General features: G+C 37.5%; 1 protein-coding gene across 4 annotated transcripts in view; it reads left to right on the top strand.

The window, feature by feature from the left end:
- The window catches only part of mad1l1 (mitotic arrest deficient 1 like 1), a 53,783-nt gene that overhangs the window by 25,178 nt on the left and 12,262 nt on the right, over positions 1-16,343 (top strand). For all 4 annotated transcript variants that reach the window (XM_026359068.1, XM_026359067.1, XM_026359069.1 and 1 more), the window contains exon 17: positions 1,998-2,191. In XM_026359068.1, the coding sequence (XP_026214853.1) occupies positions 1,998-2,191 (194 nt within the window). The remainder of the gene's footprint in view (positions 1-1,997; positions 2,192-16,343) is intronic.

Here is a 16,343-nt window from a genome sequence, read left to right on the forward strand (position 1 = left end):
CCACCTAAAGATTAGTCCCCTTAGTTTTACTGCTTCAACACATCTCTTGTCTTATTAATTCAGGTGTTTATTTATTTATACAAGTACTTCATTTCTTTCCCTCCTTCATAGAATATTTTACTCTCTTCCCTCTCTGTCTCCTCATTTCTACACATATTCTCAAGATACCACAAGAAGCAAGGTCAGAACGACATTACACTTTTGTTTCGTTTCCTGCGTAGAAGAACAATTTTCATTTTTCTCTGTTCTGTTCGGTTGAACAGATATAAAAGCTGACTTTGGGAGCAGTTTAGGTTGAAAAATGACTAGGCAAAAATATATAAATAAGAAGCTCCCTCAGCAGTGGAATTTTCTTGACAGTGCAGACATTTTCTGAGACAGTACACCCAGACCCATAGAGACCAATTAAGGGCAAAAGTCAGAAGTCGCTAACTTTTTGAACACTTGACAGTAACAAATTTTCTAACTGAAATACTTATCTGATACAGCAGAGCACACATGTTGACATACTTTATATGTATATGTGATATACACAGGTAATAAGACTCCATGTGCCTATGTACATGTCCATTCATCTGTATGTTACAGTAAATTTAAGCAGTGCCTACGTTGTGCTGTCGCTTGAGAATTAACAGCCATTTTCAAGGCAGTTTGATAGCTGTCATAAAGTGACAGTTTTGTCACAGTCCTGAATTCTTGAAACAGTATTTATCAGCAGTGACTGACACTCAAAGGGGGCCCAGTCACCCAGGAGACAGACAGGCACACAGGCAGACACATTCGCAGACTTCTAAGTTTACAGTTGTTTAATAATGACAGATGTAACAGGCTTATAAGATGTATGAAGCGCATAATACTGTACAATAGTTATCAGTCATAGCAGGGTTAGGCTATGAAAATGCTCTACTGTTGTCATTAATTGTTCTTGTATAAAAAGTATAAAAAGGTGTTGGAGTGTTATAGACCAACTAAATGGAGAGGTTGTGACTGGTTAATATTAATAAGTTCCAGTGGTTGTTAAAGTGTAGGTGCACATTTGTGCAACTAAAAAGCTTTTGACCTTGAAAAAGTAATGAACTCAAACTATGCTTTTCAGGAGCGAGTGTTAAGTATTTTTTATCAGTCTTGGTCAAATTGTTTTTTCTGCCTTTTTAAAGCTCTCTTCTTGTTGCTTTGGTCTATTTTCATTACCCATATTTTCTTTGTCAAAAACTTTTGTATTAAAACTTTTCTTACATTTCAGATGTGACAAGGCCAAGACAAGCACTCTGTGACATAAATGGCAGGAACCAGGTTTAAGACAGTTGTTGATAAGACTTCAGACTGAACTTAACCTTTTCTTTTGATTGAAATCATAAATATTGCAGTCAATCAATGGCAAAGGTGTTCCAGTAGCTGAGAATTTTTTATCAATGTAAACGTCATGGACACATTTTTGTGGAAAGTCTTTTCGCCTCACTCATTTCACCATTATACCATTATATTCATGTGCACACACTCACATTCGTGTGTATCTCTTTTTACTTTTGCAGCAGTGATAACATTATAAATAATTTCCTCTATAATGACTAATTTTTGCTTAGACAAACTCATTTCTCTGCCTTCTCAAATCAAGCCTTCAAATTGAAGTAATTATCGCAAATTGATTTTCAGCAAATTAAAGTTGCGCCCCATTCTCCCCCTTCTCTTGATGATTTTCTCACCTCCTAGCTAGGAGATGCAGCTGACTGCTTTTGTCACACTACACTGTGTATTATACCGTTTTGTAGACCATAAGTGAGCAGATGGAGTGCTGCAGGATATTATCTATGGAGCTGTCCATCTATGCTGCATGAGTTTACTGAGTTGAGCCTGTACTTGGGTGGGCTTCATTGAGAACAACAGCCCCATGTAACTCGTTTATGCACATGCAGAGTGTTGTTATAAAAAAATAACAACCAACTACATCTAGTGTAAATAAGCTGACATTTTCTCACACCTTTTGGTGTGTGTTGCAGATTTACGTAAGCAAATGGAGAGCTCTGAGCTTAGGAACCAGAGGCTGAAGGAGGTTTTTCAGAAGAAAATCCAGGAGTTCCGTACCGTCTGCTACTTCTTGACCGGCTACCAGATAGATATCACGACGGAGAACCAATACAGGCTCACTTCAGTGTATGCAGAGCACATGGATGACTCCTTGCTTTTCAAAAAGGTATGTAATCGTTACATTAAGGGCAGGGCAATGTGGACACAATCAACTGTTATCACACTATTTTTGACCAAATACTTAAATGGTGATGAAGAACTCAAGATAAAGAGATAAATGTGAGATCCATGAGTCAGAATAAAAAGGACTGATATTTTATAATATAACATTTAGGGACAAAACACATGAAATCATATTACGATATTAATTTATTCAGTCTCATATGTCAGCAAAGTGGGCAATATATATTTCTACCTAAACATACATGTACAGTATATCTTTGCACATATTACACATTACATATGATGCAGGTGACTCCAGCTGCTGGCACTGTGTATTTCTGTAAACATATACGCAGAATTATTAGCAAAGAACTGTGAAGTTAAAAGAGAAACACTCACAATATCAACATTCCTACAGGCTGTAGCATCTGTGTGAGTGGTGATAACTGTCACAGATGCTTCATGAAATGCAAATTTGACCTTGCAAGGTGAATGTTTCCCTTCCGTTTTTTTTTATTGTATCCCCATATCCACGTTTATGCACCATTACGCCACCTTATATCTTTGTGCCTGGCTCTACCATGCTGTGAGAGGAGCAGAGTGCTGACTGAGACTCTCCTCTGTTGTGTGTATTTAATGTGTGGAGGAATGGTGGTAAGTGTGTGTGTGTGTGTGTGTGTGTGTGTGTGTGTGTGTGTGTGTGTGTGTGTGTGTGTGTGTGTGTGTGTGTGAGAGAGGAAGAGACTGATGACTGGGCACTGTCACAGGGCTGGGCTGTATTAATCGATCACCTCTCCCCATACACTCACTGAGTGGGCAAAAAAAAAAACATTGTGTGTCTTTCTCTTTGCTGTTGAGCAAGTCCTTTTTTTTGAGTAGGTTTACATTGAAAACACCTTGTGTTACACCTACACCCTCTCCACCCTGTCCTGCTGCACTTTTTTTGTCTCTTCATCCCTTACTTCTTGTTGTTCTCTCTACTCTCTCTCTCTGTTGCCCTCTCAGAGTGTTTAGCAGCAGCTAATCACCATGTTCTTGTTGTATTATGATAGGGGCCCTCTAGCTAGAACTAGAAAATCCATGCTGGCAAGGTGAGCGGCTGGATACTGTAGTGGTAAGTTTGCCGCCCCCCGTGTAGGAGATTGGGTTTCAAATCCCAGTTGTGGCCTATCTCCAGTAGGGTTCCTTACGCTTACCCTGCCTTTGCCTTGTACATTGTACCTCACTTGTAAGTCACTTTGGATAAAAGCATCTGCCAAATGACTAAATGCATAAATGTAAATGTATAGGGTAGAAGGCAGGTTTACTATCTTGGCAATTGCAGCTGCATCGTTACTGCCTTTCTCAAGGAGTCACTTGAATGCTAGTGGAGTAGAGAATAACATTTGAATGTGCATGTGTGCCTACATGTATTTTTATTTAATTCTTTGCTGGTGTGTCCAATCTGGTCCATCAAACCCACCTGCGACCCTTCCAGAAGAGATCATTTGTTGTCAATATTTATTAACCTCAGACCACACATAGACACACCTAATGCCTCCACACTCACACATACTTACTTCAGTCTCAGCACTCTCAATCACACCAAATTTCAACACGCAGCACCTCCCACTCCACTCCCTACCTCCCTCTCTGTTGTGCACAGGCATACAGATGTACAAAGAAACACACATACACAAATACACACACAAAACAGATGCTAACACCTCCAGTATTAGTATTCAGTGTGTTCTCCACTGTGTGAGTCTGTATGACACACACGCCTGGTGGCCTATTGGAGCAGAGAAGCCTGTACTACTAATGGAGTACGACACTTGCACCGCACACATACATAAAAAGGAACACACACAAATACACATGAATTCAATATAAATAACATGCTCCTTAGGCGTGTGTGTGAGTGTAATCTGGGTTATGGGAATATAAAATGGACTAATTGTAGGATGAGGAAGAGGAAAGTGGAAATAAAATGGAGGATTTGGGACAGAAAGCATAGAAGTCTTTACAAATGGGATTTTAATGTTATTCACCTCACCAACAGGGTTGCCAGATAATCCTGCTAATATCCCCCTCTAGCAGAGGCACCCAAATCCCCCTCCTATGGTGTAAGCTGTTTAACCTGCAACTGCCATGACCCCATGTGTGTTTGGGGGGGTGGGGGGGCACACACACACACACACAGTCGTCTTCTCATAGTCATTATGTCTCGTTTTAAATAATTTCTTTATTCACATTTACTCTTCAGTACTTTAGCATTGCTATAATTTGGTAATTGAAATGTTTCAAGTTAAATTGTCAGACTACAATTTTTTTCCCCCACTCGCTCATTCAGACCTGTCTCGGTCTCAAAAGGGATAGTAGAAAGACAGGATGATGGTAGTAATTATAACTGCAAAAAATTTTGTGTTTATTCATTCTTTGTCATCAGCTTGGCTCAAATGTTGTAATTTAAACTACTTTTCCCCATTTTGTCTTTGGGAAACATCAGCGCAATCAAATGTAATTTAGGGTTTTTTAAAAAAAAAAACAATTCTTCAGCTATCACAACTTATGCAAACGTATGCTTACGCTTGAGAAAATATGTTGATTAAAGCTTCAGACTCAGTATTAAACAGAGCTGCCACTGACAGTTACTGAATAATTTGATCTTAGATCATCACATCAGTCCTTGTGAAAAGTTAGTGATTCATGACTTTTAAGAAAATGAATCACAATCAAAAAAAAAAAAGAATCACTTAGTCAATTATTTTTCTTTCACTGAACTTGTTTAATTGTTTCCACTCTATCCCATAATTTTGCTCCCCACCTAACCTGAATACGTCCAGCATTGTTTGTAGAGATTGTATTTTGTTGCATTAGTTTGCACAAATGTTTGAAAAGTTCTGTTGTCCCTTTTTGTATTTCACACAAAACTAAACAAAAACACCTGGTATAATGTTTGTGTAACACTGATTAATGGCACACAGTAAAGGTCTTTTCAAAGCAAATGCCATCAGATGTAATTAAAATTAACGTAATTATAGTCTTTTTCTCGTTTTGTTAAGCAGAATTGCCTTTAGGCATGCTAGTGGCATAGCTCTGGGGCTGGTGACAGCCAGCTGTCAATCAGTCAGTCCAGCACTGGCCCAGATGACTATTAGATGGATTGCTGTGAAATTTTGGAACAGTCGTTAATTGTACTTAGAGTACGAATTGTAGTCGTAGTAGATCTTTTGTAGCTGTCGGTCATTTGATACAATGCAATTATGTGCAAAAGTTGGTACCCCTCTGTCTATCCAGACTCACAAATGTACGTATGAATCCAAGTGGGTGTTTGTCCTAGATGTAATGAAATTCCTTCCATGTGTTTCTAAGATATAGCATTGATGAGAATGGGACATACTGTGCATGAGGTCACAGGGACCTTGACTTTGTCCTTTGGCCCTCAAAATCTAAACATTTCATCAAGCACTCCAAATGGACAGTTGTACCAAATTTGAAGAAATTCTCTCCTAGCATTCCTTAGATCATTCACAAGAATTCGATGGCTGGATGGATGGACAACTCGAAAACAAAATGCATTTACAATTTGAAGTAATCAGATTACTTAGAGCAGGTTTCTTGGGTGATTGGGGAACAAGATTACATGCACTTAGCATGTAAACTTACCCAAGAAACATGGTTTTCATGTACCTGGAAATCCATATATACATGCAGCAGATGAGTAGTCTGATTTCTCTACTACCTTGGGCTTGTATTGTAAGCATGGTTTACAGACAGACTGAACAGGATGCTATATTAGCTTAAGAGTACTATGTACTATTTATTTTCAAGAATGGGCACCGAAAAGTGTGTCCATTAATGATAAATATCTCTAGACGACATTGGCTGCAAGTTGCTGTTAGCTTCAATTGTACTTTGAAATTAGCACTAACTCAGCTGACTCACATGCTAAATGTTTAGATATTCTGACCTTTATAAATGTTAATATGATGAAATTAAACACTTTTTAGACTTTGTTGCATTACCTTTGTGTGGTTACTGAAAAAGCACACCTCCATGAGTTTTAGTTAACATTTTTCACATTCACTTCAAATTCAAAAGGAATCTCATTATGTTGGCACTCCCATGCTTTTGTTTTTGATCAGTTTTACAGAATAAAGTTAAACAATTGACTGTGCTTATGTTAACAGCCAGTCTTGGGGTGGTGGGAGATCAAAAGTTGTGGGTGTCAAAGTCGACAGTAACTGTGTAGTGCATTTATAATGCTGTAAGCAGGAACCAGAGTGATGCACATGCCACTTAGTCATAGCTAGTGAATGTGGAGGAATGCTGTTTGTCAATTAATTATGGATTAATGCAATCTTATGTTAAAAGACTTTGATGCCAGAATTATTTTGATAGAGAAAGTGTGCAGAAAATGTTTCTATGTATTAGCCTAACATGTGTGTATTTTATATTTTTAGCTCACCCCTAGGTGAGAGGGCTGATTAGCATCAGTGATTAGGTATTTATGAGGCTCTGCTAATCAGTGAGATAAACACCTTAGCTGTGCAAGCAAGTGCGTTATTTGAACATTTTTCTTCCAGAGGTCCCAAGGAGGGGGAGATACTGCTTGCATCTTACAACATTAACTTTTGCCCATTTAAAGGTTCAGCTAAATGCAAATTCCAAAAAGTTACTGACATTATAAAATAGTTAATCTCTTTGGCTTCCATGTATGTCGATGACTAAATTGTTGCAGATAAAAGAAATGTGTTTATTTCCTTAAAAAAATGAAGCAATTTTTTTTTTTTCATGTGTTAATGTTGATGGACACATACTGCAGTAATAGTAAAAGTAGCTGCATAATGCATAACATCAAACCAAACAGTTCATTTGTCAAAGTTGACTTGAGAATCGACCTGTCATGTTCATGGATTCTAATTTGTACCTGAGAAACTTTAGTTGAGCAACTTTAGTTCACTTGAGTCAGTTAAAAAAGCAAGAGAGGCATTGTAGGCAAACAAGTTGTACAAGTTGTGTGTCTCTGTAAGTAATCTCCCAGAGCAGACCCACTGCTGGGCTTACACACCTCTGCTATTGATTAGCTCATTAACAAATAAACAAACACGCACAGAGCTGTGCTCTCCACAGCAGTTACTAAAACTTTGAGTTGTTCTCTATCGACTGACTTTAGTTTCTTTCCTTCTTTCGTTTCCTCTCTTACTCTTCCTTTACTTTGACATTCACTCTCCTGTCTTCCCTTCATAATCAAAGTAGAAGATAGAATCTTGGTGCCAGCTCATTAAAACATTGTCCCAATTAACTGTCAACCCTCCCACCAGAGGGAGGAGGAAGGAAAGACAAGAATGTATGGAGGAATGATGGAGAGTAGGTGATGTGTAGGCAAAGCAGGATGTTTAAAAATGCCAGTGGTGTAAAGAAGCAATGAAATAATGTCTTCCTAAAAAAATAAAAAAAAAACAAATAATTTGTGTCTGTGTGAAAGAGGGAGACAAAAGTGGACAGTTAATAAAGTACAGTTTATGAACACTGTCGAGTCTTAATGACCTGTCTCTGTTTTATCAGCCACTTGGGGATGATTAACTTCACACAAATGTGTGTTTGCCTTCGAGCTCGTGTGTGTAAGACAGATTGTAACCCATCACTGCTCGAATGGCTTAAGTCATTCGTCTGTTATAGCTTAATTTTAAAATAACTTTGAAGCACAGCTCATCTGTTAGAGTTGCTGGTGGCTACAGGGCCTTATAAGAGTCAAGCCATGGGAGTGGTCATGAACTTTTGAGTGGTGGGACCCTGCTGGGCCAGTGGCCAAAAAGGTTTCTGGTGTCTGGTTTCTGTTCTAACCTAGTGATGAGCTTAGTTCTTTTTCTCTTACTGACTAATGGAAATTTAACGTCACAAAGGTGTTTTTGTGGCTGGCAGTATGGCACTTACTAAAAATTAAAGTACTTGCATAAAAGTATTTACTTTTTTTAATTTTTTTACTTTACGTTTTCAGAGTCAAGTGGAATGAGCAAGCTTGTTTTAAAGGGAATATCAGTTACAGAAAATCCCATTGCACACAACAGCATCGTGGCATTAACAGCACCTACTCAGATACGAAAACGCCTATACAAATGGTTTGAAAAAGCAGGACCATTGTTTTGTATTGCATGATGCTTTGCCCATCTGACTGAAAATATTCAGTTAAAACATCTTCATTAGGATAAATATTGGCATCTTGGACAAACAAGGAGATGTGCGGCCCCCTCAGTTATTGCTGGCTTTATTGACCACATTTAGGTTAGTTAGCTTCAGCCATGAAGACTGTGCCAACTGTATTCCTTGTGTAAAGATAATTCAGCTGTTGCTGTAGCAATGTAGTACAGTATTCCTATTTTTAGCTCAGTATGATCAAACAAGGTCATGATGCACACTAAAGACCAGAGCAATATCTTTCAGGATATTGCTGAGCTGTTGTTTGTGAGTTTGTGGATACATGTCTGTGTGTGTTGTATTACTCAGATAATGGAAGAGCCATTAAATTTTGCATTGCTCTTGTACATAGTGCACATGCATGACCTTTTGTTCATGCATATGAGACAGAGTTGAGCAATAAATTTAAAACTAAAAGGATAGATGAGTGGGTGTTTGAAATATTTTGGGAAAAGAAAGAAAGCTTGCTGGGATTGGATTTCACTTTGCTCACAGACTGAAACAAAACACTCACTGATGTATCGCTGATAGCTATGAAGATAAACATGAGCAAAGCACTAATAAACAGTAAACACAAACACTGATGGGAATACAAGAGTGAATAAATTAGCTGCATTTTCAGTGGACTTGACTTTATATATTTAAACCTTCAGAGAGAAGTCTTGGAGTTAAAATCCCAGAGAAAGAAGAGGATGTTGACTCTGATTTCTCCTGACAGTTTCCTGTTCTGCTTGCCCTCAGGATGTGTATGTGTATATATGTGTGTGCGCATGCACTCGTCAGCGTCACTAGTTTCTCTGGTCGATGTTTGGAACATATGTCTGCTGTCTCCATGGTAACATGATACATCACAGCCACATAAGTCCACCTGAGGTCATGAAGATTCCTGTGGAGGAGGAAGGCTGCTTCAGTTGACGCATTAATATTGTCTTCATATTCCATATTTTTGACTTGATTTATATTAGCACGATAAGTTTGGGAAATTAAAATACATTTTAAATTGTTTTGACGTAATGCCTGGATTGCATTTAGGGATGTATCCCCTCAGTAAAGCCAGATTAGAGAAATACACTTCCTGGTTTATGTGCTGCACATGTAAATATCATATTCTGGTTCTGAAACAAACACAATCAAACCTGGACAAGCTTCTTGACACTTTATTTAAACCAGCACCAGCCTAGAAATACCTTATCCTGATTTCTAAGAATGGTTGGTTGTTATACACAATGGGCCGGCATGTCATGCACTGAAAAACATGACCAGGGCTTAAACTGACCTGGAGTGCACCAGAGCTAAGTTCTGCATCCCGACATCCACCGTGCAGCCAGCTGGTGTTGAGCTCCATCTCCTTTAACATCACATTAACACTTTTGTTTTGAATATCACAGCTGTGAGAATCTGTCTCACACTCACCAAACACATGTAGAATGTAGCTCAGTTTCTTTTACACTGTAGGTGTCAAACTGTAGAAAGATGGACACGTTGAGAAAAGCAGTGCACATCCATACTCAGCAGTGGTGTAGTTACTATAGTATGTGCTATAGTGTGAGTGTGCCAGTACTTAATAGTACTGTTGGGGTGGTATGGCTCAGTTTATAGAACCCTTGTGGTTTGTGGTGTCTTGTCGCTGTCCCTGGTCAAAACACCAAAACCCCATAGCAGTGGCACCATCTTTGTGCAGCAGTCCTATAACAATTTCCCCAAAGGGATCAATAAAGTGTACCATTATCTTTACATAAAATTGCTCTTCAGCCTGTAAAGGTTTCCGACCTCTGGTATACAGTGAGAATACTGTTTATGTGGAGATGAGTAACTGGATTTCTCATGTTTCGTGTAAATGTCATATTTGAAAGAGAATAAAACCAGCATACTAGAGGGCATATAAACACACTTAATATTTCAAATTCAAACAACGTTATTGTCCACTTTTGTTAGCACAAAACTAGACATTTTTCTTTGGTTTGGATGACACTCAGCTTTGTCACAGTCCGCATTAACACATTAACAATCAAAAGGTGACATTTAACATTATCAGATACTGAAAATCAAAAGATGACATTCAGCATCACACAGAGTCAAAACATCTGAATACACCACATTTAGTCCAGCTTAGTGTCATGCTGTACTAAAGTGCTATAAATACTATCTGTGCTGCTGTTCTACAGTAAAAGGTTATCGTCTTATAAATACAGTATTCATGCTTGTGATTAACCCTCCTAGAAAAAAATTTTGACACAAGAGTTTATTGAAGACTGTTTGATTTTATTATTTGAAGACAACACCGAGAAGTGTAACGACGAAGCTTACTAATTGACACAGTTGTCTACACTAATGTAGACCACTGTTTTATGCTACACTATCTTGCAGCTATGTTGATGTCTTTTTAAAAACCCCTGTTGTTTAATAACACTCTAACTAGGTGCAGACTTTCCTTCTATTCGCTAATCGTGAGGTCACCACTACAATCATGCTAGTGGCCTGGAGAGCAAATGCACAAATAGCTTCACTTAAAAGTAAAAACACCCACGTTGGCTCAAACACTCCTGCCTGTTCATTTTGAACAACAATTACTAAATCAAAAATAACTAATTATGGAGTCAATAGTGACATGTTTTATCTCTCTGTAACGAGGTGCATTAATTCAGTGTGTGTGTGTGTCTGAGAGAAAGAGAGAGAAATGCCTTTGTTTAGTTAAACACGCTGCTGTTTTTGTTAATTTGGAAAAACTTACCTGGTTTCACTCTCCTCGAAATTCCAAAAAATACATTCTGTTTACTGGTTCGATTTGTTTTGGGTTCTATCTGAAATGCACACTGCATATGTTTTGTATTGAGTTCAGACTGAAATTCACACTGCATATAAATGGACTTTTTCTTCCTCACTTGGAATAAGTTGTTTGGAATTTTAATGAAGAAAACCAGTGGACATGTTTGTAATAGTCCAGGCTTTGTTTAATCCTTGACTTAAGGTCTGTACATTGTCATTCTCTCAACTTTAACCAACAAGCACTTAATTAAATGTCAGTCACATATTAGAGGCGATGGCCAGAGCAGAAATTTTTTGCACAGGTAAAATTTTCATCACTGTTCTTAAATTGTTCAACTGTGCAAATATTACAGTTAAAACAGTAAAGCAATTAATATAGCAGCATTTCTAGGAGCTTAAATATACAGCTAATGTATCTGAAGTTGTAAATGATTAATTTTGAGTTTCTTGTAGATTTATAGAAATGCTTGTGGGAGAAGGTGCAAACATAAGAGAAATCTACAATAACAGTGTTGGGATTTCTTTTGAAGTTCTAGACTCATCTCAAGTTTGAAGGTGTCTTATATTGACACCTATAACTAATAGCATGATTTATGTATTTATGCTAGTGAGAATCAGGCTGATCGCGGTTGTTCAGTCAGGGTGTTTGTTTTACAAGACACTAAACAAAAAAACCCTCTGTTAGTTGTATGTAGTCATTTATTGTTCAGACACACGTAGGTAAACAAACGGTTGATTAGAATATAAATATGGATAGAATAGATGCTTTAATTTTTGGTCGAGGTTCTCCTCTGTATTTTTCAGTCTCTCTGACATCCTCCTCCCAAATGCAGAAAAATGCCAAAATCTGCATTTAAATTGAAAGCTATTCATCTGCATATTTCTGATTATTCAATTAATTTGCCTTGTGTTTTTCTCATCCCCACCAATCAGCTGCTTTGTCATCCAGTAGAATAATTTATTGTTGATGATGATGCTGCTGGATGGATGGTGCTGCGTGCATGCACGCGCGCGCGCGTGTGTGTGAGAATACTGTGTCTGTAATGGTGGGAGCAGAGGTGGGCAAAGGTGTAAATGAGAATTGAATGAAATCTTCTTGAATTTCAATGCATCTCTGTCCCTGCACTGAGATGAGTTGGATATAGATCTGTGCAGCAGAGGGAGGAGAGAACAGTATGAAAATGGTAAGACAGAGGAGAGATGTCTACTCATTAGCGATGGAGAGCAGTGACAGGGGTCAGCTGATTTGTGAACTGCATGTCACCACCTCAATATAGAGCCATCTGTCAAATCCACACTTGCACATGCAGTCCGGGGGCCTCCATTTTAACAGTACAGTCACAGAGATCAGTGCAAAGCAGCATGTCATGGCAGTACGGACAGTGAAGCTGTCTTTAAGCATTTCATTAAGGGTTGTGAGAAGTTAAATGTAATTTGCAGGGGAACGGTGATTAATCATGATCGTTTCAGCTACTCACATTACTTTTCTCCAAACTTTTAAACAGCTTTGCCGAGATGGTTCAGATGTAAATGAATGTAAAAGGAGGCAGTCTAATGATGGGAAGATTGTGTGCGTTTGTAGCAAACAGACCAAGAGTTAAATTTCTTTTGATCAATCGTCAATTTGTGGACAACTTACAAACCTGAGACTATTATTTTATGTATTTCATTATGTGGGTTTTACCTTTTAGTTTTTTTGCTCAAACAAATAAAAATGTAGGTGGGTTTAATGTTTAAGGCCTGGGAAATGGAAATATATAGTACTATTGTTTCTTATCCGTGCATTGGCAGGAAAGCAGAGACCATAATCATGTTTCTGCTTTCTTGCCTTTCATGTGTTTGTCTAACTGTTGTAAACTGACCCTGTCTGTACTAGGAGAGTATGATTGTCATTCAGGCAGCAGGCAGCTCCTTGGTTGGATGAGGTCACAATAAAGCCCCTCCCTGCATCTCAAGCTGGAAAGTATTGATTTCCTTTAATTGGATAGACAAATGAAAAGAGGGGATAAATGGGTTAGCACTCCTCTTTTGTTTATGTCTGTCTTTCTTTGTTTTTTTTTTGGTGCAACTTTGTCTTGTTAGATTCTTTTCTCTACTCTTGGTTCAACAAACCTGGTCTGTTTTTTTTATGCAGAATAAATTTGGTGTGGGAGGAATGTATCATGTTGGTATTTACCTTACATGTAACCTCACCTTACTTGTCTTTTTTCCTGCCTCTTACTCCAACAGCTGAATGAGGGAAAACCCCAGTTCTTTTCAAATATAAACAGACTCTTGTTGTTTTCATAAAGGTCAGATATTGTTTAAAACACTTTTTACTGAAGCGTGAATATGCAAATAAGCATTGATAAGGTCAGTATTTGAATAAACCTGATTTGAAAAAACCTCCCCTGACCTTTTATTAACTTCTCTTGAAATGTTCCGTCCATAAGAAAAGAGAAACGAACGTGCGGCCATCTGGGTCACATCTCTTTTTAATAGTTAATCATTAAAACTGTAAAATATGTCTATGGTAGAACCCATATAAAAACAATTTATATTTTAATTACAAACCATTAATGGGTTAGTAAGTATGCTCTTAACCACTGTAACAAACACGAATGACTCAGCCACTCCTTCTGTACAGTGCAACATGTTTTACCATACAGTATGTGAATGGAATCAAAATATTAGTGCCAGGTTTTCTATTAGACAGATTAGCCAGAATGAGGCTAGCCAGACTAGATTTACACTCATGTAAGGCAGCCAGGTATGGGTCCTCTGTGTAACGTTACTAGAAGAACCATGCTAATGTCATTAACTTATTCATTAGATTGAATTAAGCACTGATTTTTTTTTTTGTTGTTGTTGTTTTTTTTGATGTTCATTCAATTTAGGAAACATTCCAATTACTTATAACCTGAATTTCTTTGCCTTTTATATATTTATTTAACTGATCTTTAATTCCTTCAGAGCAGTTAACATTAACATTAAAGAAAGATCATCCTAAAAAAACATTTTAAAACATCAGCTCCTTTATTTTTACACTAGAGCAAAAAAAAAACACACAGCACAGTTACTTTCTTGTTAAGAAAACAAAAAGCTGGTGGTGGAGACATTTTTTGCATTTCTATGTTAGACTTTTTTTTTTTTACACAACTATATTTTCTTCCCCTGGCTAAATGTAGATTAGGCTATTATAGTTGCAGTGGGAAAGAAAAACATTATTTCAACAATCTAATAAAAATCACTATAACTGTGCCCTGTTATATAAAACCAGCTGGTTGCACCAGGTAGAGAAATAGGATCCAATGAAAAAGATAACTGACAGTGTCATTACAATTGTCAATGTATATTTTAGTGCATTATGTTGGTAGTTTCCTTCAGTTTCAGCAGTCCATATAACCAAGTATTGTTGTCTAAACTGTAAGTGTGCCTATTATCCTGACAGATAGCAGCATTACAGCATTTTCATTTCTTTTTTTTCTTCTCACTAGACACGTCATTAAAGCATTAAACACTTAGACGGCTTCCTTTACTGTGACAAGTATGAATTCTTGAGAGCTGGACGTAAGCCCATCTTGTGGTTTTAATATCAGTGTACCTCAATAAAATATGGGAGAATCACATAGACAGTAAAATGTACATGCTGGCCAAAATAATCCCTGGATGTTGACATGACACTAGGTAGAAATATTTATGTCCTGCTCAGGATACATTTTAATAAATAGTAATACATGTTTTAATTATTTTTTTCTTCATATACAAATATAACTTCAAAATTTCGAGTTGACCAGTACTTTTTTTTTTTATATGACCATATATCGGAAAAACTCATGACCTTCCTATCAGCATCAGTTATACTTGACTTAAGGAAAGCTATACTTGGCATCGCAGGCAGGGTTTTCACTTTTTGGGATAGCTGTGTTCTTATTCCATATAGTCCTCAATTTGGTACAAAAAGCTATAAAGCTATACCTTTTTTTTTAATAAGCTATACAGCTATATTTGTAATGATACAATGGAGTATGATTTAGAGCTAATTTGATTCTGTTGAGCTGATACTCAGTTGTAATTTTGCATCTGTTTCACAGCTACTGCAGTTGGAAACTAAATACATTCACTCAAGCGCTATATTTCTATATTTAGATACAGTTTTTCAGTTACTTTGCAGGTGCAGATTCATGATATAACATATAATCAACTAATAAATGATATATTACCACGATTAACCAGCTGTCAGTGCATTAAGTGCTTAAAGTCTGCTCCAGCTTCACCAGCTGCAACATTTGTGCATCGATAATTAGAATCTAATAATATAACACATCTCACTCTGGAATAAATCATTCTTCTTTTGTTTTTTGATAGTGGACTTGAAGTACACTGCTCAAAAAAATTAAAGGAACACTAATCAGATTATAGCATCAAGTTAATTAAATCCTTTGGAATATTGATCTGGTCATTTAAGTGGCAGAGGGGTTGTTAATCAGTTTGATCTGCTTTGATGTTAATGAAATGATTAATAGGTGCACTAGAGGAGCAACAACGACACGACCCCCAAAACAGCAATGGTTTTACACGTGGAGCCGACTGACATTCTACCTCCTGTTTTTGGACTGTTTTGGCTAGTTTTGAACTTGGCTATGGCCAGTGTCACTACTGGTAGCATGAGGCGATATCTGAACGCTACAGAGGTTGCACAGACAGCCCCACTCCTCCAGGATGGGACATACTGTAGATACATGCTATTGCCTGAAGGTTTGTTGTGTCTCTTAGCACGGACTCAAGAGCATGGAGGAGGTTCCAGAAGACAGTTACTCTAGGAAGCTGAACAGGGCTGTAGAAGATCCTTAATCCATGAGCAGTATTATCTGCTTCTTTGCGCAAGGATGTGCACTGCCAGAACCCAAAGCCTTTAATTTATTTGAACAGTGTATATTTGAATACTAATATTTTAGTAATATAGTTTTTAATGGACAACTTTCACATTTTACAGAGTATTTTACACTGCGGTATTGGTACTATCTCTCAAGTGTAAGATCTGAATACTTAAGAATTGAGAACGTGAGAACTCACTAAAAGCAAATAAACTAAACATGAGATCCTTTAAACTGTAGTCATCATACTGCTTCATTTTAAGCAGTGCTGGGATGTATTTTCACTGAAATACGGCCGACTTGTTGTGTAGTTTTAAGTCTGTTCCAACTCAGTATAATTAAATCCTGCATTTT

This window comes from Anabas testudineus, chromosome 1 (assembly GCF_900324465.2).
Source record: "Anabas testudineus chromosome 1, fAnaTes1.2, whole genome shotgun sequence".
NCBI classification, from domain to species: Eukaryota; Metazoa; Chordata; class Actinopteri; order Anabantiformes; family Anabantidae; genus Anabas; species Anabas testudineus.